Genomic DNA, 26,079 nt, shown 5'->3' on the forward strand with positions numbered 1-26,079 from the left:
AAGAACAGCCACAGACAGCAGAGAATACACAGACATAGTCAGATCTTAGGGCCCTCAGAATCAGTGTTCAGGTTTCGGGACAAGCTCCAGACTCCCACCCCTCTGCCTTTGTGCGGGAGAGTTTTCATAGTTTCATAGTTGTTAGGGGCTGGAAGGGACCTTACCGATCATCGGTCCAGCTCCCCTGCACGTGGGCGGGAAAGACTGCTGGGGTCAGATGATACAGTTTAGGTTCAGATTTCTATTTCCATCTGCTCCGCTGAGATTAGGATCTCTTGGCCAGTTCAGGAGGGACCAGGGAAACTCAGTCATGATCTGTGACCGTTGTTCTTTCCTCGGGTCACCTTATGAGCATTGGGTGTGATCACTGGCCTGCATTTCAACGCCCTTTGCTAATCGTTAACCCTTGTAATTCAGACTGAACTGCTTCTGGGACCAGAGCATCTGGGACTGCGTGTGCACATGCATTAACGCACCTTTGCTACTGAGCATTAAGTTTAGTACCTCTGTCATACTAGATAGAGCAGGGGCAGGCTTTTGGGTGGAGGGCACAGCTAGGGGCAGGTAAATACTAATTTTCTAAAATTTTAGGGGCTGCGTGGGCCAGACAGAATGGGGAGCGGGCTGCCCCATTTTGCCCACCCCTGAGATAAAGGGATTGTCAGCACTAATGTGCAGTAGCGAAGGGGGACTTTTTGTGACGCTTAACGCACAGCAGGCTATTGCTACCACACAGTAGCGCATTAGCACAGGTTTTGCCGCAAGGTGCCAAGGCAAAGAAGAACAGTCCACTGAGCACTGAAGCCCCTTCCGACACAGCGAGCAGGAGCGCAGCACTCCCCAGCATCAAGCATTTAGTCCAAATACAAGGGTAGAGCTCTCAAGGGAGTCTAGGCAGCCCACCCGCCATTGGACAGCGGTCTGAGTACTGCGGGCTTCACACCGCACGGGGCGGCGACGCGCAGGCGCGCGGAGCCCGGGGGTTGCCGGACGAGCGGCCCCGCCCCCTACGTCATCGGCGTGCGCCGGGCTCGGCGTGGTCACGTGCTCGTGTTTACCTGAGCTCGGCGGGTCGCTGCGAGGGGTGAGGGGTTGTGTGCGGTCCCTCGGCGTCTGGTTTGCGTCGTGCTTGAGCTCGCGACCTGTGACATCGGGTGTCCCTAACCGCCCCCCTCGCGCCGGCTGCTCCTCCGCTCGGGATGTCGGTGCCAGCCAAGCGGTGCGGGCGGCCGCCCGTGCTGTCCTTCCTGGAGAAGAAGAAGAGGAAGCAAAGCCTGGACAGGCGACGGGGGAAGACGAGGATCTACGTGGGGAACCACATCGACCGGTGGCTCACCCTGAAGGAGAAGTTGGATTTCAGAAACGACGCCGAAGTCGCGGGGTTTTTGCTGGACTTGTAAGTGACCCTTTCCCATGGTATGTTTGCGTGAGCAAACCCAGGCTTTTCTCAGTGGGTCTAATCCTGCACCTGTTCCTGTAACACAGGTACGACAACTACGACCCCCTGTTGAAAACGTCGACGTGCGCGCTGCCCGAGGGTGTGAGAAGGATCGCTGTGAAGGAGGGAAGATCTCCCCTGCCCAAGGACACTTCTTTAATAGCAGCTGACGGAACGTGAGTGAGGGTCTCTCTCTGCGTGATGGTAACGCAAAAAAGGTTTTTTATCTGTCTTTAATCCTACCCCAGACCACTGTTTTCTTTGTCTTTTCTTTAACTTTATTTATTACTGAATCCAGTGTTTAAAATAACAAATCCACTGTACAAAATAACACATCCTACGTTCAGAAGTGCGTCCAACCCACAAAAATATACATGAAAACAGATGCTGATCTCCCACCGACAGCGCTGCCACAACCCAAATTAATATCCATAGGAGTCTAGTGCTCCTTTCACCTCCCGACTGCTCTCTGACAGCTCCCTAGTGCCTCCATCAATAATTTTTTTTTATTTCTCCATCTGTATAGTAATTTGCTCTCTCTGTTTCCCCTAAACTTCACATAGTACTACAAATCCCACTATCTTCCACTCATCTCTACCCTCAAATTAATTCCAAATTAATTCCTAAGTGTTAATTCATAAAACTTGCACTTTGCAATTCAAAAATGTTTCTCATATTTTCTGGTTTGGAGGCAAGAGAAGATGCATTTTTAGCAGATTCCAAAAATTTCCATCGGATTTCCAGGTAAACATTTCTCCTGTAAAACACTGACATGGTAGGACAACTTTTCCATTTACTAAAACTTCCCAAAGTTTTTTTTTAAACTGGTCGGTGATGCTAGGGGTGTCACTTCTCTGTCAGATTTTTTGCAACTGTAGTTCTTGCAGCCACTAGAAGATGAATAATCAATTCCCTGTAACACTTGCATGTTGCAGAGTTCTCAGGAAGGTTCAGTATAAACTCTAAAGGGCTATCTCTTAATTGGTATCCTGTTATTTCCCTCACCATGTCTCCAACTTTCCAAAACAGTTTAATTCTGGGTCCCATCCACCACATGTGGTAGAATCCTTCCAAATGACCACACTACTTCCAGAATTTCTGTTCTTACACCGTAAATGCATTTAATTTTGAGCGGGGTGAGATACCATCAATTTGGGACTTTAAAATTATTTGATTATGTTCTTGTGCAGATGGGTGTGTGGGGATCATTGTTCCTGATAGTCTTCCATTTTTCTACACTAATTTTTCATCCAGATTATAGAGCTTCCTAATAATTTTTTAGGATTAAATTAAATATTATTATGTATAGGTGCTAAAGGTGATGGGTGGTAAAAGCTTAATTTTTTTATATAGTACTGTTTTCTTAATAAATGTTTAGAGAGCCTCTCTACAGGAGCATCTGCAACTCATTTTAATAATAAAAAAAAAAAGAAAGGAAAAAAGGAAAACTCAGGATGTGCATAAAAGTCTGTTGGGTCTACTCATGTTATCTGGTAAATATAACGTGTTAAATGGCATTTCAAAGTTGAATGTGTCCTTTTGACATGCACAAAGAGATTTAATGTAGAAGTAATTGTTCAATAACAATAGGTATTTTTATGATGTAGATATGGCAACGATGACCAGCTGTCTAAAGAATCTACTTGTTCTGGACCTGAAGATGTGAGAATTGTAACTGTGAAAGAAGAGAGGGATTTGTCAGATGACTGCTTGTCAGCAGAGACAGATGACACGTTAGTGACAGTGTTATTCCTACATGTCTTATGTCTGAAAATATTTTGTGTTGATTTTCATCACTTTTAATTTTGTTTATTAGAAGTTCATCATTCATGTGGTTATTTGTTGTTTAAAAACAACTTGTATGCTATGGATGGCTCAGGTGCTGGGAGAACCTCAGAGATGGTTTGGGAAAGTTGGAAAAATGTAGGGAAGCACACAGCAAACCTGCTTGTCTACTTTCTGCTTTCTGTAATTGAACATAACATTCTCAGACATAAATATAGCATATCCTACAGATATTTTACAGTGAAATAGTTTGTAGGTCTTGTTACTTTTAACTGAATGCAGTCTGTAGACAAAAAGGATTGTTGCACACGCAGTTCATTTTGCTCAAAGGAAAAATATTTCATTGTTGGCTTTTTGAGTGATGTGACATACAAAGTGACTTGTTAACCTATCTAAAAATAGTGCCGTGCTCATGGAGGCAACTACACCATCAGTCGACTGCTGATTTCTTTTACTGCAGTACCACCAATAACTGAGGCATTCACAGTTGAGATCAAAGGAGCCTCAAATAGGTATGATTGTCCATTACTCTTTATTTAGGTTTCATTTATCCACAACACTGTTACTGAATTATTTGGTCCACATCTTAGTTATCTGATCTTTTTAAAAAATATATTTTTTAATGTGTGCAGGGGGACACTGGGAGCCTAGGACATTACATTGGCATTGCATGGTGTGTCCAAACCCCTCGCTAATATGGTGAAGTATGTAAGGCATGCAGCATGTTTGTCTGAATCTCATTTTCTACTGTTACTCTTTGTGACTTTGCTAACTCTTCTCCCTTTGATTTTTGACAGGTGAGCATACGGGGGTTCTGGAAGCAATTCTTCCTGTGATACAGAAGCATATTTACAAGTCCGTTAGGTAAAATTAAAGCAAATGGCAAGCTAGAGGAAGGTGACAAACTCAGATACTTTCTTCAAGATGGCAGTTTTTAAAGTGTGACAGAACTCTAGCTTAGAAAGTAGCTAGGATCTGAAGTGGATGTTTGGGAACTGATCTAGCATGGGTAAGTGAATTTTTTTATGGATTACTTTGTTTTATGTCCTCCTAATGCTGAGTTTTCCTTCTTTTTGATCTCTCTTTTTGATCCCACAGCCAGCCTTCCTCAGCACCATGCGTAGCATACCTCCCTGGTAGTCTCTGTGGTTGGGTATATTGTAGAGACACCCAAGCAAACTCTGTATATGCTAAGTTCAGAAGTAGCATAGCCACATTTGAATGATTCTGTTCTGGACAAGTAGCTCTCCTGGGAGGCAGAGCTTAGTTAGTCTGCCTGCAGTATCTACTAAGGCAGCTTTGCTGCTTCCTGTTTCAGGGCTGGCTTGTGTCAAGACAGTGCACTGCTCTGAAATATAACTCTGTAGTGCTGAGGAGTGTTTTGAGAGGGCTGGGGCGTTGGCTGATCTTAACCAAGCCGCTATTACATCTGCCCTTTTGCCACTATTTGAGACTGCTGTTCTAGTATGTCCAAAATTCTGTGCAGAGTGGTTTAACATCAATTAAGCTTTTTTCACAATCAAGGATTAGGCAAGTATATGGTAGTCTGGTGAAATCTAGTAAATCTCATTTATGTGAAGATGCATGTTGGGATTAACATTAGTTTACTCTGAAGACACATGCTAAATACATATATTGTTAAAAATAAGCCAGGTTTCTAGATATATGTACACTTGAGGATGTAAAATGAATAAATAGCAGTTAAGAACTAGAAAATTGGAAATACAAGCTTTTTTATTATGGAACAAGAATTGTTTAAGACACTGACACTACTGAAGAATGTGTGCATGGATCACTTGCATGGCCAAATATAGTGTCTACAAGTGATACCGTTTAAGTAAGATATGTAGACTGCTGTTACCTGAGTGTTTGTATTTCTTCACAATCTGCAATGTATTTTTCCTTGTAGTATGCTTGTTGAGGTAGCATAGTACTATTAACCCTATTTTATAGATGGGGAAACAAATATGAAAAGCAAATGTGCTGCCCAAAGTTAGAGAGGCAAGGTCTCTCAGGGCAGGGAATTAAATCTGAGTTTCCTGAATCTGAAGTTAGTACTCTAATCACTAAGTGAGTTATAGCAAAGATGGTGGTGAGAGTCTTTCTCAGCTTAGCAAAAAACAGTTTGTTTCACTTGAAAAGGTTGATCCTTTACCTCTTCAGGATATTGTTTTTCTTTTTGGTTTGTTTGAAAGGTCTAAGAATTCAGTTCCCAGGAAATATTAATTTATTGCTCTCATAGTGAAGTGACATGTACTTACTTAAAGTACTGGTATGTTTAGCAGTTATACTGCAGTTTGTTTTCCACATACCCTTACTTAGCTAATTAATATTTGTAAACAAATAATTTTAATGCAACCTTTTGAACAATTGGTACATAGGACTGAAAGAGATCTCATGGGCCACCAAATTCAGTCTGATGGATTTGCAGAAAACTGTTTACCAGGGATTCCCCAAATCAACACTTCAGACCCTTGCGTGCAACTGGCAAGTCACAAAACAGCACTATGACAGGCCAGAGGTAGAAGCAGGGGCAAAGACTTTGAAGCACATACAATGTGAGGTGAAGTCTTCAAAGCTCTTCCTGGATCTCTGGTAAATCAGGATAGACTTCAATGTCAAAAAACCCATTGAGATGAGAAGCTAGCATTTCTGGGATTAACCTACAGCATAAAGTTAGGTGAGTGTATGATGCATACAGAAGCATGTCTCCTGTCTTCATATTTATAAAGACTTATTTTGTCTAAACAGTATAAATGAACAATCAGTTTATTCAGTGACCCCGTTCTTGTCAGTGCCACAGTAATTGAGTTTTTCATTAGGGTAAAACTAAATTTGTGAAGTGAAGTGAATTAGTCCTCATTATTGCTACTGCTCATGTAGTGACAGTAATACTATTACAACAATATGTTTCTGGGCCCTGTTGTGTGTTGAAGTTGGACATAACAGTACCTCCTTTAAAAATGGTTGTTGCTAAAGAGTTTTCCTGACAGTTGTGGGTCCTTCCAAGACATACTGTGTACTAGAGTATACTCTTCTTCCCAAGGAGACTTTTGTTTGGAGGGCTGGAAAACAGTATCCAAACTGGTCAGTTTACAATGGTTTAAACCAAGTTTGGACTATGAGAACACATCCAGTAGAGGAGGGATGTAAAAAATGTGGACCACGGGCTGGTCCCAGCACATGGAGCTATGTCATCTGGCCTGCAGGGGTCCAAGAGGGGCCCAGGACTTCAGGGGTGGAGCGAACAGGTCCAGGGGCAGGTCCATTGATGAATTCCCAACAGGCTTCTGTATGCAGGGGCACATGTTGGTGATGGAGGAGTTAGCAAGAGGTGTATTAATCTTTGTGGCTAAGGAACCCACAGTGGTGAATGCCACTACTCATGCCATCATTGGAGGTGAATCTGGATCTAGCATGCGAGGAACTTCACAGTCCAGATGTGACAAGGAGTCAAGAATTTGATACCCCTGTATAAGACTACTAAAATGAAGTTCATTAAACTGAAGATTAGTAGCCACCACATATATGCACAGGTTTTTAAATGCTTGAATGGGATGAGTTGGAGATTCCTGGACCTAAGAAATGAAAACTGTAATGCAGTGTTAAAGTCTTTAGACTTAATGTTCTGAGATGAATGGGAATAGTTCACACTATTTCCTAAGGGCAAATCTTACATTCTGTTTTTCAGTTCTAGAGGACTTTTTGTCAGTGTCTGCAGCGAGGATTTTCTGAAATTATCCCACCTTCCTGTAGAAGAGTTGAGAAGACGTGTTTAAAATGCTGATAGCCCTTCTAATGTGATATAGGAGATTTTCCTAGAATGCTCAGTGTAGATAAGGTTTGCTAGTGGAACCACTGCAGTTCTGATGAAGTTTGGAGGAGCTTGTGTGGCATATGAGTACCTCTTCACACAGATGATTCAGTTGAGGACCCATGACTACTTTTCAGGGTACCTTCTTCACCCCTTTCACCCTGTGTTATAGAACAAGTGATGAGGAAAGGTCTACCCTGAGGTTGCAGTAGCAACCACAGAGGACCTCTCCTCTGCTGCTGGATAGTGGACTTGTAGGGAGATGAGTAAATTGTTTTGGCTTAAAAGAATTTCTCTATAGAACCTGATTACTCAAGCTGCATGTAGAGCTATGAGTTGAGCACCTCTTGTCACTTTGGGTATATTCAGAATAGTAACATGTTTTTGGTTCAAATATGGAAGGGTATCTTTTTAGCCACATATATTACATGTGGTTTAAAATCATTAAAAAAAAATCAGTTCACAAAGAATTGCCACCTCCTCACCACAGACAAGTAGATTTTTCCAAAACTGACAGTTTTTGCCAGCATGCTTTCAGCTGCAGCATTGCCAGTGCCTAATATGGAAATCCTTACTTGAACTCGAATGAACTGATGTAACCAGTTTCCTTTTTTAGCTTATTGTGTTAATATTTTATATTAGGAAATGTTTACTTATATCATCTACCACTATTTTCCTACTGTAACTTCTGAAGTGAATGCGAGACTACATTTTTGTTCTTACAGCAAAATAAGATATTTAGTATACCTTAACTTTCATAGTTAAATTCATTGCTACTTTATATGCTAAACTAAGGAATTATATTGAAAAGAAATATTGCAAATATATACTAATATGGCAAAAAGTATTGCACATGAGACATAAAAATGAAATGTTACCAATTTTCATAATCCAGGAATTGGAAACAGAAATGGTCAAGTGACGTTCTGTTGCTAAATACTTTTCCAAATATAACTCCTGTGTTAATAATACCATATTTGTATTACTATTTCTGCGACCTTCACAAATCTAATCGTTAATGATTATTCTCATTTATTTTCAGACTGACCAACAGGAGGAGAATCAAGCGCTTGCTTAACGGTGCTCTGACATTTTTGGTCCCATCTGGTTTTGCTGTGAGGATTTTTTTTTTTAATGGAAAACTTATTGTAAGCTGTAGAATAAAAGCCCATGTTAATTGTTGATCAGCCAATTAAAATTCATTAACTAAAATTTCACTGTGGTATGTTAACATTTAATAAAGCATGCGGAGTGGATTGTTTCATGATGGGAGTCTGGAAACCAGAGGTGACTGACACTGTTGTTAAACATGGTTCTCTGATGGAAAAGAGAAACAATTAAACCACGCTATTAGGAGATAATCTGAGATATGTTTGAGAATTATGTTTTGCTTCCTATAGTCTGGATTAACACACTAACATATTCGTAAACATTTTGTTAATCTCCTGCAGCTATGGACAAGATGTATTTGAACAGGCTATCAGTACAAAGAGGCATTTAGGCTGTATTGTTCTTTTCCAGAAAATAAGAGAACAGGTCAGATATTATGTCATGGATTTATTTAGATATATTTCATTGTTAACTATTTTGATCTCTCATTTTGGTCTGCCAAGTAGTGGAAACTAATATAATGCTTTATGAATCTATCAATTATTTATAAACAGGACAGTAAATAGGACACCAGCTTGGAATGCTCACCGTTATTATTGAAACTCAATAGAGTCTTAGCATGTTTTGCAAGTTTTTTTTTTATGTAGTTACTGGTTATAAGTAGCCTTCAAACTTGTTGTTATTTCAGAATAGTGAATTGAGTGTGTGTTCAGTTTATGCTTGTCAAATGAGTTTGATAATATCTGCGAGCTAAGTGGCCAAGAACTTTAATCTGTCAACCACACTCAGGCTTCAGATCTTGATCCTGCACCAATTAACTCAGTCAAGCTTTTCTCTGCTTATTGACTTGTTTGGGAGCAGGGTCAGGCTCTTGTCGAGGACACACAAAATATGCAGTTTTAAAAACCATTTTAGTTTACCTGTTGTAATTGAACAAATTCTTTGTTTTTTAAATTAATTGTTCTGTTGCTACTTTTGAAATACAGTAACTGAAAGATCTCCTGTTTGTATAACTATTTAAGTGTTAAACTGCTGATTTATTTTTTTTTTTAAATGAGCAGAAGGGAACAGCATTTGTTTTGGAACTGCCCTCTGAGAAGAAAAGTTTTAGCACTTCCCATGATCCCCTCTCTCTCCACCCTCCCCCACCTTTGTGCCTTTCAGTTTCCTCCTGGCTGCCTCATGTTCATTAATGCAATTCCAGCTATTGAATTGGGCTAGCTGAGAAGACAGACATTTCTTTAAGCTCTTTCTCCAACTTAACTTTGGCATCACAGACCAAGAAGGATTCAGCTCAGTGTGGTCAGTCACATTCTGGAGCCAAACATACAAGAGCAGCTTCAGTGCACATTAACGAGAGATTTTTGGCAGGGAACTTGTTCCTGTGTCATGTTTAAGTACTGACTGCCAGTCTGATCTCCCCAAATTTTACTAATTATAAGTACAGACTTGATATGTTTGTATTAATAAGAATAGCTTAAAATTACATACACATAGATTTTTCGGTTGGTGCATTTGTTAGTTAAGCAACAAATTGTGGTTCTGTTAGTACATAGTATCTGAATATGGTACAGTGCATATAATTACCAATGATATCTTAAAAAAAAAATTTTTATTCCTGTTGTGACATATGCACTTGGGAGTTGAAGGGAATTGGAAATTGTGAAGGGAAAAGTAAACATTGCTCCTTTTTTGTTTTTGCAGTATTGCAGCATGCAGGGACTATCCCTCTAGAAGATGAGAAATAGTTGTACACTTGATTTTGGAGGGCAGTGGTCTTGTCCAGTGAATCATGCAAAAAGCAAGTTGAAGTATGAGCTCAAGTAAAAGGGAAGAAAAACAGTTGCAAAAGCTTGCTCTGCTGCTGTTCTACCAGTATATTAAGTCCAAAAGAGGCATGGGCAAATGGCCAGTTGAGTAAAGATGTTGACTACCTTCCCAACAACATTAAATCTGGGTGCATGGCCACAGATCATGTTGAAGGATGGCATCTTTTTCCATTTCTTACGTATTGGCTTTCAGTTGAAATACAGAACAGTAGTCACACAAACATTTTTTTTTTAAATGTTGCATTACTTCTGCCCTGCCTTCTGTGTAGCCATAGAACTACTGAATCTTTGCAATGTAAGCATTCTGGCTGGATTTAAATTTGGATATACTTGATACCTGCAATCTAAATGAAGACAAACTTATTTACATGGGAATTTGACTTTCAGATCACCGTATTTCATAAGTACTGTATTTTGAAGTTGTATTTATTACCCTTACCTTTTGGCCTGGCAATATTTTCCCCTTGTTTAAAATCTATATAGTGGTGATTGGGCTCCATAGCTAAAGAAATGTTAATATCCAATGGAAAACTTTAATGTATTTTGTTTAGAAACTCTTCCAATGATCTGTATTTTCTGTCACTCCATTCTTAGGGTGATTTATAATACTTCTAAGGACAAGTTTATTTAATATTTCTCTCAGACTGAAATAACTCTAGACCTTCAATTCATTCCCAGTTGTTTTTGTGAAGAGCTATAGCAGTAACATAGGAAATTGCGTTAAATTGTTGTCATCAATTAAATGACATTTACTTTAACTTTCAGTGGCAAGTTAACGTAATAGAAATATAATGATATTAAGGATCTGATTTTAAAATGATACACCTTAGGAAATCTAGTGTACTTTTTCTCTGAGCATTATGAATGAAGAGTGAAATGCTCACAGGTTTTAGAGACTAGGCTGTCAGCATGTAATAGAGAAATGTTTTGGCTAATTTCATAAAAGTTACTTTATTCCTGTCCCTTGAAATCCTTTGTGACTTCCTGGTTCACTGAAGGTACTCTTAACATCTCATGCCTCATAAGTTGCACAGATTTCAGGTATTTGAGACAGTAATGAAAGATTTGTTTTATTGTCTCTATAGAAACCAGGAGGTGAGAGCTCTTGGTGAGGCAAGAAATGTAAGGTTAAGTAACCCTTCTATGCTGAACAACATATTTTCTTTGCCTCTTTCTCTTCCCACTTCCTCTCCACCCCATGTGCACACACACAATAGTTTAGTAGTGAGATCTAATGGACATTTTCAGAGTTTAAAAGCAGCTTCTACTGAAGGGAATGCCAAGCAGATAGATCTTGATCATTAGTTTAAAGTTGCAAAATAATTTCCAAAATACAACTCCCCCCTTAGTAGTGGTATGCCTTGTTCTGAAATGTTTTCCTGTTACAGTGAAGCTAAAATCCCATAAAGAGGGTTATTGCAGTATTCAGATCCCATTATCAAGAGTCAGGCAGCTTAGACAACAAGCCTACAACGTCTTATAAATGAAAATGCTCTTGCTACATAGTCTGTTGGAGGCCAGCCTTTTTGGCAGCCATGCCACAAATTAATCCTGTATCCTCCCCAGATACCAGTTTGATCCCTTTCCCCTGCCTGATCTGCTACTCTGCTTTCTGCTCCCAGCCCTGTGCTCCCTGCCTTCTCTGCTTTCTGCTCCCAGCCCTGTGCTCCCTGTCCAATTTTGCTGCCTTACTTTCTGCTTCCTGGCCCCTCCCTGGTCTGCCACATGCCACAGGCTGCCTGTGCCATAAATTGTGCACTTCTGGAATAGTGTATACCTTTCCTTTTGTCAGTGCCATTTTGGTTAACCAGAAAGGAACTGAAATGAGTGAATTCCTGCTGTCCAGTTCTCTGTATAGGGTTCTTGCTGACTTCAGACACCTGGTTCACAGAAAAGAATAAGCTACGCTACCCGTTGAATGGTGTTATATGTCTCTGTGAATATGATGTGATTGGGTTTTGTTCTTTGTTTTATTTAGTAAAACCTGGCTGAAGAGATGCCATTGCAATTCTGCTTTGGGGAGGTAATTGTTTGCCCCTTTTTTGTAAGGGAAGTAATTATCTAATATAGAATACTGGAGGTGTTTTTGACAAATGATTAGTGTTTGTGATCTTTCGCTCATGAACGGTATAGAGTACTATGTTTATGTCTGTTCTTCAGGGATATAAATTATGAAAATACAATGAGGAGGGTGGATGAAATCAAAAGACGAGTCTCTGTTTAATTATAGTAAGTGCACTCACAGGTTTGTACAAAGACATAACTAGCAATTTTGGTGCCCTAGGCAGAGACTCTGAGACCCTGGATACTTCTGCTGTGCTATGGCCTCCCTGGGGACCCCCCCCTTCTGGCTTCCCCTCTAAATTGGTACCTGGGCTGATGCTCTGCTCATTCACCCCTAATTTTGCCATTAGGTTCGTACTTGGTTAGCGTTTGGGTTTGGGTTTAATCAAAACTGCATAAATGATGAGAGAGCCTGCCCAAGCCTTTTGACTTAATAGCTATGTTTTTAGGTCATATGTTGTATAACAAAGGGATGACCTAATCTTAAATTACTTTAGAAATGAATGAATGCACTTCCCAAGGTGATAGTTTTGCATTGAGACAACATATCAGTATCCAAGGATCAGTCATTTTGGCCCCAAATTAACATGCCCACTTTTAAAGCTCTATAAGAACAAAGGTGGGAACAGGACAAGACTCTGTGCCAAAACCAAACGATATATTTGCATTGTTTTAACTGTAAGATCTACAAAAGCCCCAATGGAAAGTAGTTTCGAATCTCTCTGTTGTTAATAGCACAAAAGAAGTTTAATTTCAGGAAGACTGAATTTTCAAGTCATTTTATGAGAAGCATTCTTCTGGGAAAATGCTTATGATGCATTAGAGGCATGACAAAATAAATACATAAAGTCATTTTTTAAACTGATCAATTTGCCTTTTATACCAGGGATGAATTTGGTCTTCCATAACAGAATGCAGTTTGTTAGATAAAGTAGAAGCCCACTTTTGTTTGGATCCTGCGGGAAAAATAATCCTTCCCCAGATGGAGAACACTGTTCAGAATTTTTAAAGACACATTTACAAACACTGCTAAGAGTGCCAACCATCATTATATGAGGAAATGCCCAGTAGCAGTGGTTATTTGAGAGCATCGGTGCTATATATTGGACTGTACTGGGAGTCCTCTTGAAAAGTTCAGGTAGTACAATAATCGCCAGTTTAGTAATGCATGTTGGCATGACAAATTATACTTGTTCCTGGAACTGCAGAGTGCCTTATGGTTTCCTTGGTCAAACAGTGGTGTTTTTGTAGCAGCTTTTATTTACCTTCCATCTTATTTCACAACATATATTTGGGGGGGAGGGGGGGCACAAGGGCAAATGCCTTGGAAGAATGTTTCTACTTGGAAAAGCGTAGTGAAAATTGGCTTCTCTTTCCATTTTAAATGTCTGTACTTGAAGCAGGGGAAACATTATAATTTTTGATACTTGCAAGTAGTAAGACGTTCAGTTCAGGTGGCACACAGATCTTTTGATACTAGGCAGTTAGCAATATCAAGCAACAAACGTAAAAAAGTAAGTAGATATGCAGTACAGATATCCTTTTTGTTTTCCATTTCCTCAGAAATACCTTTTAAATTAAGGCTTCCAATTCATATTTATTTTCCACAGTGCACACAGTGGAAAATGAGTAACTTAAATATCTATCTGTATTCTGAGCAAAGTGGGCACTTGACTTAAATTAATTTACTGATACATTATAAGAGTGCCTTGGCCAAGATTATTTAAATTATTGTATTACAAAGAAGGGAAATGTCTAAAAGATAACAACCTTAAGAGAATCTTCTGTTCAGTTTTATTTCTTTCCAGGAGGGCAGTTCCTGTTGGAAGGGGGCTTTAATGAATATGGGCAATGATAAGAAAGTAATCTTTGGTTGTTTATACACATAATCTTGGGGGTTCGGGGTACTTTTAATTAGAGTGGCTCCATTCTGGCTTCAGCCACAACAGGGGTCATCATCCACTGACTTAAGTAGCTTTTGTTGCATCTTCCTTCATTCTAGAAAATCAAATGCAAATAAAATAAAACCAACCAAAATGACAACTACAGATTCGTTCAGTTAGAAATGAACAAATAGAGCTGTGTTGGATCGAGATCGGAGAAGGCTACTTGAACCCCTTGTGAGATGTGAAGATTATTCTGATTTGATTTAATTAAAAAAAAAAAATTATTGGACCTCTCTCAGTAATTACTATCTCTGGTCACACAATTACTTTGTGTTCTTGAACAGTCCCTATAGCTATGGCCTCTTTGACTGCTGAGATTGGGTTGATGCTTGGAATTCGCATTTGTTGCTCCTGGTGTTTCAGCTTTTAGTGATGTGCGCAGAGGAAGTAGTACTTTAGAAAATGAGTGACATTGTGGATGTTCACATAACAGTTCTTTTTGGTTTTGATTTTTCCATTTTTCCTACAAAATTGACCTGCACAGTGGTTATCATGTATGACTTTGAAGATGGTAGAAACATTACATAGACAGAGATAGTTGAATTTAACATTCTTCACCTTCCAGTAATGATAAACTGTGGGGTATTCATGTCACAGCACTTTTTCTCATCTCAGAATATTTTGGCATTGGTGCTTCTGTAGTAGTTCCCAATTTTTTTTTTTCTTGCCAGTCATCACTGTGCATGGTCCTCAAACAGCCACCTGAGTAGAGTACTTAATTGTGGCAAACAAAGTGTGTTACAGTATCTGTGAATCTCTGAAAGATCTCTACATTTTGAAGTGTTTACAATTGTCCAGTCTTCCCCCGCCCCCCCAGTATTGCTCAAACGGCTTTGTGTCTGACTGTGTGTATCTTTTGTAAGTAGTTGCATGCAGCATGTTTTGGCATTTATTTATTTCTTCTAATGTTATGGTTCTGCACTTTAGTCTGCCTCAGATCATTATGTAATCTTCTGACTTGGGGAGAAAACTGTCTATCATGGCTTCTACCCTGTCAAGTTTTTTTTATAGATCTGGATCATACAGCTTTGGTCTACTGCAAATAAAGAATTTGTCCCAAATGGAAATTTTTTAATGTATTCCCATCGAAAGCATGTCAGAGGTCCAAAGTTTTGCATCTTTTGTATTGAATTGGACTTGTCAGACTACTCAGCTTGCATTTTGAAGTTTAGCCGTGGTTTTCCCTCAGCTGATCTCCCACAATTGCCTTTATATTTGATGGCCTTATTCACATTTTGAATCTACACAGGAACATAAGAATTGCCATATACTGGATCAGACCCAAGGTCTATCTTTTCTTGTATTCTGGCTCTAATAGTACCCAGTACCAAATGCTTCAGAGGAAGGTTTAAGAAACTTGCAGTGGCAAGATTTTTGTCTCTTATTCCTCCCTTCCACTGTCCCTCAGTATCATCTTGGTCTATAACATCTTTTATTACAATAGCACCTAGAAATCCCAATCCTGAACCAAAAACAATCCCATTGTGCCAGGCACTGTATATTCACAACAAAACGTTGGTCTCTGCTTCAGAGAAGTTATCACGTAAGCAATGACTGGCTTAAACTTTGAAGCTACAGAATTCGTTACCTTTCATTATGATAGCCATCTTGATAACCATCTGATCCCTTTATTCCCTAATGTTACTGTGCTCTCAACAACTTCCTGTGACAACAGTTTCCATGGTTTAACCCGTTGTTGTGTGGAAAAACTATTACCTTTTATCAGTTTTGAATTTCTCACCTTTTAATTTAATTGAAAAGGTTTAATTTCAATTTAACTTAAATGAAATTTAATTGAAAAACAACATGTTCCCAGTGTGCTTTCTTTTTGATACTTGTTGTTCTCTCTTTAATCCTCTTTTTAAGGCAAAAAGTCAGTCTTTTTCTGCTTTCTTTAAATGAGGATTCTTTCATGCCTTTGATCACTTATTTCTCTTCTCTGAATCCTCTATGATTTCATTATGTTGTTTGAGACAGGGGTGACTAATGCATGTTGTATTCCAGATAAGAGTGCATCATTGATTTCCATAAAGGAAATATAATGTTTTTGTATTACTCACCATCCCTCTTTACATAGCCTCACATCTTATTTGCTCAATTTGCAGTAAGTGTCCAAAAAACTGAGGTTTTCATCAAGCTGTCTGCAATGATGCACAGGTTCCTTAGGATACTGGATGATGTAAGAATACTTTTAATTTTCATCCTTTCAGTATGAGTTACTTTTCATTATTGACTTTGAATTTCATTTGCCACTGTGTTGTCCATTTGCATATCTTGTTTAGGTATCCAAAATTCCTCTTGGTTCTCTCTGGTTTTGACTAAACTGAAGAGCTCTGTTACTTGCAGATTTTACTACCTCACTATCAACCCCCCCTTTCTAGGTCCCTTTATAAGGTCTTATGTTTAACATATATTTAGAACCTTGAGAGACCCTGCTGTTTAACTTTTTTTTTTCTTAACCTAATACAAACCCTTAACTTGTCTGTTTTAATTACAGTGTCTGGAACTGGTTACATTTTGCTTTTACGTGTTATTACTTGGCGATAAGGAGACTTTGTGATGTATTTATTTGGCAGCACACTGGGATTTCTTTCAGAGTAGTATTTTATATCTCAGGCTGTTAAACACTTCATCAAATAATTTAATCATCTCTCCTGCTTCTTGTTCCATAGAGAAACTGTACCCTTTTTGTTTTATCTGCATTTATAGAAAACTGTTCAACTCAAGTAATATGGGACTTCCTGTTGTACTATTTCAGCCTTTACTGAATGATTTATCTTTATACAGGCACACCCTGGTGTTGATGGCTCTAGATAGGATCATGGTAGACACAAAAATAAGAAACAGATTTGTATTTTTGTTTTAATTATTCTAACATTGGCAATCTCTAATTCCATTGTTGTGATGGGTATGTTGCTCTTAGCTGCATTCTCTTTAAATTCTCTGCTCGTTCATTTTATATCTGTCACAAACTAATATGTAGAATCTTGCTGTATGAAATGTATTAAGAAACCCTATTTCTCCATTCCAGTGGAACCTTGACCTCCAGCTAGCTGTATGTTCCTTAATGTATTTTGCTTCTGTTGTTTGCATTACTGCTAAGAGCAATACACATTTGTGAAACAGTGATGGTTGTTGCATACATTAGCTAGCATTCCTTGTATTTGGACACTTTTCTGTCATGATTACTTCTCTGTTGATTTCAGCCGCATTTGATTTCTGTTACTTGTTCGGTTCTTGAATCTGGTTGTCTTACCGTGATATGCATTTTTAATTAACAGGTATTGAAAGATTAGGAGTGCCTTCAACACTTTTTCATGTGTGAAGTGTTTTTTGTGAGTTGTGTAAATATCCAGTATTTGCAAAGTCTAATCCTTTTTTACAATCACCTTGCTCTGACCTGGTTATTGGTTATACCAAAAATAATTTAGATGCCACAACTAGTCCTTTTGTTGACAGATCAAATTCCACAACTTAGATTTGTTACGTAGGTCTTTAATGGTCAACTGAGCAAGGGCTCAGTAATCGGTTTGAAAATAAGCCTTTCCCAGATGACCTTTCATGATCAGTTTTCCTGAAATTTTTGAGGGTCTTTGTTTAGCACTCTATTTCCTTTCATGCATCCACTGAAAAAACATTACATATACTTTTTGCCTCAACTTAGCTGTATGCAGAGGGCTTCACCTTCTTTAGTTTTTCTTTTAACCATTAACTTTTAAGGAAATGTGGACCTCGCCTATGCTAGGGAGTTGTATAATGCCTACTACTTGTATTACAGTATAATCTTCCTGATGGGGAGGTAAAAATGGTTTATAAAAACAGAACTACTATGGAACAAAGCACTTTTTATGCACGTATAATATCTATTCTAGGGCTTGTACTTGTATAACTATGTTAGTTTAAAAGCAATGTGCCTGTGACATATTATACTAGTACAAATTTCAAGTGGAGATTAGACTTAAAAACTGCTACAACCATCTGCTTCGATTGTCTGTCAGGGTCCCTCCTAAGTGATGGGATCGGGCAGCTTTGTTAGCTCCTTTTTTTACAAGGTTTAGTTTACTTCTGTCATTAGATAAGAAAGGTATGACAAAAAGGAATTCTGCTAAAATACTGGAACTCAATATGGGTTGAAATTATGAGAGATTAAGACCTTTGTCATGTGATAGTGGTTACTGTTCCTTAGAGGAAGTATCTCCTCAGGGTTTCATGGAGAAATAACAGCTGCTTTTAATTCTCATACCACAACTTTGTCATGTTATTCAAGTTCCAGATATATGGATATTTGTAAAAGTTACTCTGAATAGTCTTAAAGTTCTTCTTACTTAAAAAAAAAATCAGTATACATGTTCAGTGATATCACAATCGATTAACTTAGCTGATTCTTACAGTGAAAAATAATGAGTTATAATTTCAATTCAAAGACAATAACTGCACAGTATTTTGATGACAGTTGTTTGCCAGTGGAAAAGACTTAGCTTTTAATAACAGCATAGAAATGTAGCAAAACATCAGATTGAGAAAAGGTCAGATATGGATGGGTTTGTTTTTATTTGCTTATTTCTTTTTAAGGAAATAAAAATAGAAGAGTTATGCTCCTGCAAGTTGACAGGAATTAAAAAGAAAACTTTTTCATGAACAGAAACTGAAAGGTTCACAGTTTTTGTTTTTTTTCCCCCAAGAAATTAATCATGACAAATATAGTCTTTGCCAAAATGTGAAATGGTGGGTGTTTGTGTGCCCACCCTGTAAAAATGCAAAACATACCTGATAACAATACCCCTGAATCATCTGCCCTCAATTTAAATGTTAAAACTTCAACAGTAAAATAGACATCAAAATAAAATGGCAAAGAATACTTTAATCCCTGTTACAGGTGAGCTACAAAAGTAATAAAGAACTCTACAGAAGAAAAAGTACATCTTAATTGGAAACATCAATGTTTCCAGAGAGAGAGATTTTGGAACTACCTTATGAATACAATTATTATTATTATTATTATTATTACTATTATTATTATTCTCTGATGGGGCGGGCTGTCGTCTGATTTTTATATTAACCTCTTCGTAAATTTATTAATCTACTCTTATTCTAACAGTTCAGAGATCATGATGCTACTTGTCTCATTTTGTTCAGGTTACCTTGCTTTACTCTGTGTGCTTTTGATTTACCTTCTGGCTGTGGCTCATTTCAGTGTTTCTTTTACATAGCCATTTCTCCCTTCTTGTGCACGTGGGTCTTTCGCACGGCAACAACAGGGAAAATGTTTTGTTTGCTTGTTTTGTTGTTGTTTTTCTTTAAATAGGACAAGGTGATTCTAAAACAACCAAATTTGGCATAGAAATTTGGGGTGGTGCCAGGCTGGAAATGAGTTCAACTCTTTTAAGATCTGAGGGGGACAACTAGATTTCAGACTGACAGTCTCTCTTTAACTTGCCCTTGACTCTGCTGCATCACATGATTTCTTGCACTAGAAACTTTAGTAATCCCTAAGAAGCCACATTATTGCCTCTGAAGGGGTGAGCTGGGCAGCTGCACCGTGCTGCATTGATGTGAATGTGCCGTATGCTCAGGTGCGGGCTGTTCTCCCTGCCCCACCCCTGGGGCCTTTGGCAGTGTTTACAAACACAGCTCTGCCTAGGTCACTGCCCAGGCACTGCTGATGATGTCATCTTGAAAGCACATGTTTCCCTGCAGCTGCAAAGCTGGCAGGTTTTCTGCGAGCAGGGGGGCTCAAAGTGCAGTTTGAACAGCAAGCTGCTGAGATGGTGCCCCAAGGATGAAGCAGACATGTCCATGCCCCTTATTGACTGGCCCAGTGCTGCATGGTGTGGGTTAATCGGAGATTATTGCCCTGCACGTTGCAACCTCCATAAGCAGCTTGGGGACCCAGAGCATCTTGGGTAACATGGTTTGTAAACCAACTGCAGACATTTGTGTTGGCTGCAATAATGGGTCTGGATTTCCCTTTACTGGATGGGAGTGCGCACAAGGTTGTAAAGTACAGCAGAGAAAAAACCTTGCTGGTGTTCTTGGCAATATCATATGACTTAGTACTGAATGTTAAATCTTATTAACTTTACATAGCAAGACAGCTAATTAGTTCTGATCTACATACTTAGCAAAGTGTAACATTTAAGTTTTTAGCTCATTATTCTCCTTGACCTACAGTCCTGTAATTGTTTCAATACTGTGCATGTCAGTACAGAAGCATGAAATAGAGAATCAGGGATAAATTCCTCTTCCCCCACCTTCCAAAACCACAGGGAAAGGAGCAGTCAGGCAAGCTAGAGGAGCCTCCCTTATTTTGGGGGAGATTTTTAAGTATGTTTTAAATGGTCTCACGTTTGAAGATTTTCGTGCTGTTTTAAATTTAAATCTTAAATCTCTGTCTTTGAAGGCAGGACCTCTAGTTTTTAGAGGGGAACTGTCCTGTGTTCTTAAGCTATGTAGTCTGGAATAAGACTATATTTTAATTTCACCAGATTTCTAGTTGCAGCAGCATTTACATCCAATAGAGGTTTCAATTTGTACATGGCAAGGTTCGTACACATCCAAGGAGCATTCTCCCACCAACCCCCCCCCCCTTTTTTTTTATTGCTCTATTTAGAATTACATCCATAACTTTAAAAAAAATCTTACTTTTGACCAAAATAATCTCTCGCTTTTAAGCAACCATAAGACTATGGTTTCAGTGTTGTAAACAATTATGCATACAACTGAATTAAAGAATCTAAATTCCATTATAATTAACAGACATGCAGTAGCACAGGTACGGGCTGTTTTGAAATTTGATTGGGTGGGTGGGTGTGTGTGTTGTTACTTAAATAATGTTGCACGTCAGCTTTGATTTTTTTTTTTTTTTTTTGGTTATTAAAAGTGGAAGCATGCAAGATATGTATAATAAAGGATTATTTATGGAACATAATGGTTTGGTGAGCTGTTAATGTCAGTTGTGTCGATGAGTACTTTTAGGGACACTTATTCCACAGAGTATTGATCCAGCTACTATTGTGCTGTGTTGATGGGAAGTCTGTACATTTAGAAAAGTGTATCTTATGTTGTCCTACTGTAGAGCACATGCACTCAGTAAAAATTCATGACGGAAATCCTCAGCCTCATGTAATTAAATTACTTTCCTCGCAACAGAGAGAATAGTACATGCCTACATTAATAAGTACCTATGAAAATATTATGTAATTACACCCATTACATGTAAGAATATAATTATCTTCCAGTGGGTGAAGAATTACTGTAATTTATAAACAGTTATTTAAAATGTGCTTGGCTGATTAAAAAAATTTACATTGAGATCTGACCCCTATCCAGAACTGACTGAAATTTCATATGTAAATCATAAACACTGAAAATAGGGATATGTAATGGAATTGTTGACCTTAATTTCCATGAGACTAACAGGTGGTGCTGTAATATTTCAGTGTGGATTAGACAACATTAATCTGTTCAGCAAAGGGGGCCAAATTAGTGGGGTTTACTTTGAACTCCAGTTAGCTTCAGTGGGGGTCATAGATACTCAGCACCTCAGAAGATTTGCTTCTGTGGCCCAAATCCACAGTCCCACTCCTAGCCTCGAGCCAGGCGGTATGGCTATGCAGGGTGAAAAGGATCCCCGACCCTTCACCTGAAGGCTGTGATTACTTATGTCGTGTTGTTAGGCCAGGACCAGGTTATGTATACCTGATAGGTATTTCTGTCCCTGCACATGTGGAGACCCAGCATAGTGCCCTGATGAGTTTAGTGCAAGGTGTGCGACTTACCTGTCCTTTTTGTAAAGTTGAATGGTAAATCACAAACAGGGTAGGGTGAGGTCTGCTGTCATGTGGCCTCCTCCTATTATATATGGAGGAAGGAGATGAATTTCTTTCAAATGAGAAATGGAGTGGCAGAAAATATGTACTGTTTGGTTAAAATCAGAGTTTTCACAAGTAGACTTTGTTGTTTGGTGTTATTATCAGCATAGCATTAAAAGAACTTACTGTTGAACCTTCTGCAACTTTTGTAGGGTGTTATACTGGTTGCAGAATGCTTTAAAAACAATTTATTTCTGCATTTAGTAATATATAGAAGTGTTAGAGTGATGTTTTAAATATAGACTAATGCAGAGGAAAATTAAAATACTCTCTTTACAATTTTTTTATGGTAAGGGAAAAACTAAGACTTTGCAGCATATATTCATATTTTTTCACTGTGTGAATAGTGCTTTTTAATGTTTTAAGTGTTAATTTATGAGTAGCTTGTGGTACTAAACTAGTATTAAAGATTTAATTCTGTTGAAAAGAGCAGCCATATGAGCCATACAATGTGGACTTAATCTGGCTGCAGCTGGCCAGTTGGGAATTTACCTGGCTTGTGTCCCAACCGTTCCCTCCTTTCATCATCTGGGTGTAGGTTATGTATTAGGGAGGAGGTGGGACCCCTACAGCAGTTCTTGTCTGGCTGTTTGCCTACAACCACCAATGGGTATACCCATGCCTCTTGCAATCTCTAGCTAGCTGTTGTCACTAAAGCAGGTCCTAGGCTGCTGTAATTTATATCAGTGCCAGGGGTAGGGTAATTTGAGAATCAGACGTAGTCACAACTGCCTGCGCTCTTCCTTTGTTGGGTATATTTTGGTGTAGAAGAAAGTCTGGCTCTAAACCCCAAAGTGCAAGTTAGATTCAGCAGAAGAGATTAAGAAAAAAATAACCCATAGCAATATATTACTGTATTCTGCTTCTTTTTTTTTTTTTTTTTTCATTTGGAACAGATTTTCATGGACGTTATGCAAAGATGCAAATGTGTGCCTAACAGCCAAACTCACTGCTGGTGTGTGTGGAAAACTCCATTGGCTTGAAAGGGCCTGCACTTGTTTTATACTACCAGGGAATATAATCCTGACCACTGCCGTGATACTACACGGTGTGTTCAAAGCACTGTGTTGTGAGTTTTAAAAAAATGAATGTGTTAATACAGATCCTTATATTTACTTCTTCAGTTACATGCCTGTTCATTTACAGCTTCAAAACCTTTTAAATTGAGCCTGGCAAGGATTACCTTATTTTCTCTCGCACAACATGCAACTTTTTCCAAAAATCAGCTGCTGAAAATCTGAGTGTGTATATTATATGTAAGAAATACAGAAACAGCAGATTCTGCTGCTTAGCACTGAAACTGAAAGTGAAATCTGCAGTGATGCACAGGCTTGGCTCTTTGCTGCTGCTCATTATCTTACTACCAGGAAAGATCTCCTCTGCACCCCCAACCTTTATTGTGCCTTTCAGAAACAAGCTGTGTATGTGAGAGTGTTGTATGTGAGAAAATACAGTCAGTGTCTAAGTTTAGCCTCTTAAATTAATTGTTTTTGGCTACAGTATGAAAGAAATTAATTTCCAAATGTATTCAAAGTCTGTAGAGAAGTATACATATCTCACGGAATACTTTGACAAATTTGATTAAATGTCTAATTTTCAGTATGAATAAAAAACTGTTGGCCAACATTCCATTAATATTTGTAGTATTATACTGCCAAACAAAAATTGACTGAAAATACATTAATGACTGCTTTTGAAATATTCTGTGGAAATGTTTGTGGGGCTCATGCCTGTAGGTAGCCTTAATTCCTTGCAATGGCTATGTGTTTAAAAACATATTAGCCACGATGGAATCAAAAAGGTATGGTTATGCTGTATAAGATTCCAGTTCAGACCCTGAGTAAGCAGGTGTTTATTGCTTTGCAAGCATGGGCTATGTGTTTGTTTGCAACAAGTCTGAATATAGTTATACATTTCATAAATGTAATACAAACATATTCCCCCTGCCAACAATGCTTTCTCACCTGCCTTTTCCAATAATACAAACACTAAAAAGCAAATAATCAGTTAAGATACTAAATAACTTCTTAAAACTTCTCTTCATTCCCTCTTCTACCAGGTATGAGCAGCAGTTTCCTGCATGTTCATCATATGTATTCTTACCAAGAAAATGTCTTGATTTAATGGTTTTATTATGGTTGAATAGAAATATGCAAATGTTTCTATAGGGCTTCAGATAGGTAAGGTTCTGGGTGAGTGCAAATGTCAAAGACATGTTATGTTTAAAAAACTAAATGCAAGAAGCATGGAGCGTTCCTGTCTCTCCATAGATTTTACTTAAAAAAAAAAAAAAAAAAAAAAAAAGGCAACTTCTACAATGCTGATGTGAATTTCATGTTTGTATTTCTGGCCTTTCATCTAGTATGTTTTGACCATAGTGTGATGCTCATAGGAATTTTTCATGATTTTAAAACACAGATGTTAGATGTTCTAAGTATAGGAGGGAAAAGAAGTGTTAGCAGAGAGCAACTTGTAATCTATTTTTAAAATATTGAAAGAAGAAAACCCATCAATCTGAGTTTGAGTGGAAAAAAATTGAAAGCGGCTCCATTCATGGAACAAACTAGAGGCAAGATTATGCCCTTATTTGTGAGGATACACGTTGAGGGGGAATAGCATCTCTTATGCCCTACACGTATCTCCTTCTGGAAGTGACAGAACACAATCACCTAGGAGTCTTGCTGCAGTATATCCCTGAGAAATGTATCTTTGTGTCTGCTTTGAACTATCCTGCCTTTCAAGGCTTGGATGGTTCAGATTTGAGGGGAGCACCTGGTACAACCTCATCTATTACCATGCACAAAACTTGTCTTTATTGTATGCATTTGTTGTACAGCACAGAATCACTTTCTTTAGAAAATGAGTCTGATGATGTGTACACAGCTCTTGGTAGCAACCTGATCTTGAGGGGAAAGAGGTGGTGTGGCTACCCGGCTAGTGTTGTGCACAGGAGGATTCATCCAATACTACTTTTGGATAGCTGGCAGGTTACTCTCTCTCTGTACTTGTAGTTGTTATTCCTGTTTTATGGACAAGGACTGAGCCTTATCTACACCCAAAAGTTAGATTGAAGTTTGTAAAGAAACTTTAGAACAGCATGTCTTCAGTTGGTTAGCATGTTCACAAATAATTGTACCCTTTTGCTAACATTAGCTTAGAAACATGTTTAGTTAAATCGGTTAAGGCTGAGCTTGGACCTTAACTTTTTTTAAGGGCATTGGACTAAATCCTGTTGGCATCCTGAGGGCCTTGGCAGTATAGGCAATGTAACTTACTTTGCCAATATCATGTAGGGTGATGCTTGAAAATGCAGTCCTTGTTTTTTCCTCTCCCTGCTGGTGCCTCGTGGGAAGAAACCTGCTGGTTTTGAAAGCATCTACACCAGGGCCAGCAAGGGCACAAAGGCTATTGAGAGATCTTCATGCAGGCGCCCAGGCTGTCTTGAGGCCAGACCTCATACTGGACCAGCCACATAGTTGGGATGGAGTTACATGAGCTTTCAAATGCAAGATGCTCTTCCTCAGATCGTGGTGAAGAATGTCTTGCATTCAAAAGCTGGTCTAGATCTGTCCTACTGCCACCCTTGGTCTGATAACAGCTGTCACCCCAAGACCTGATTTCTGGACCATCTTGGCTACGGTGAAAGAACAGGGGCTGTTTCCCCCTCTTCTGTCCTGCATTGGGGAACAGGGGCCGCTTCCAGACAGGGCTGTGGGAGCGCCTGGGGCACTGTCCCTGCCCCGGCGTCGGGTGGTGCCCGCTGAGCGCCGGGCAGAGCTGGGGGCTGCGGACACCCGGTGCCACGCGAGGCCCCGGCTCCGCTGCAGCGCATGTCACGGGCACAAGGAGGGCGGCAGCGGGCGAAAGATCCCCGCAGGCCGCTCGGCCCCTCAGCGCTGGGGCCGAGGTCGCTCCCCAGCAGCCGGGCCGGGTATCCGCCGCGCCCAGCCCTGCGGGCTGCCATCGACTCCAGCGGGGCAGCTCCGGGCCGGCTGCCCGCTGACTCCGCCGCCGCGTTTTCCAGGCCGCCGCCGCGTTCTCGGGGCTCGCAGCCGAACGTGCTGCGCTGCGCCGGACCCCGGCGCCGCTCGCCATTGGCCGCTGCCTCATAGGCCCATGGGCGTGCGGGCCGCGCATTGGCCGCGCGCCGCCGTCCATCAGCAGTCAGCGGCCTGCGTCAGGCTGGGTTGAGCGGCGCCTCCTTCCCTGCTCAGTGTCTGGC

At 39.5% G+C, this 26,079-nt stretch overlaps 1 protein-coding gene across 2 annotated transcripts in view; it reads left to right on the forward strand.

Annotated features, from left to right (window-relative positions):
- The first annotated feature begins 1,065 nt into the window (after nucleotides 1-1,065).
- FOXK2 (forkhead box K2) overlaps nucleotides 1,066-26,079 on the forward strand; it is an 89,861-nt gene continuing 64,847 nt past the window's right edge. Inside the window, exons 1-3 of one of the 2 annotated variants that reach the window (XM_019542703.1) lie at nucleotides 1,066-1,396; nucleotides 1,486-1,614; nucleotides 3,046-3,171. In XM_019542703.1, the coding sequence (XP_019398248.1) occupies nucleotides 1,200-1,396; nucleotides 1,486-1,614; nucleotides 3,046-3,171 (452 nt within the window). In that variant the 5' untranslated portion in view covers nucleotides 1,066-1,199. The remainder of the gene's footprint in view (nucleotides 1,397-1,485; nucleotides 1,615-3,045; nucleotides 3,172-26,079) is intronic. The other variant, XM_019542702.1, reaches the window with a different exon arrangement.

The sequence above is a fragment of the Crocodylus porosus genome, unplaced genomic scaffold (assembly GCF_001723895.1).
Source record: "Crocodylus porosus isolate Cpor-Errol unplaced genomic scaffold, CroPor_comp1, whole genome shotgun sequence".
Taxonomy (NCBI): Eukaryota; Metazoa; Chordata; order Crocodylia; family Crocodylidae; genus Crocodylus; species Crocodylus porosus.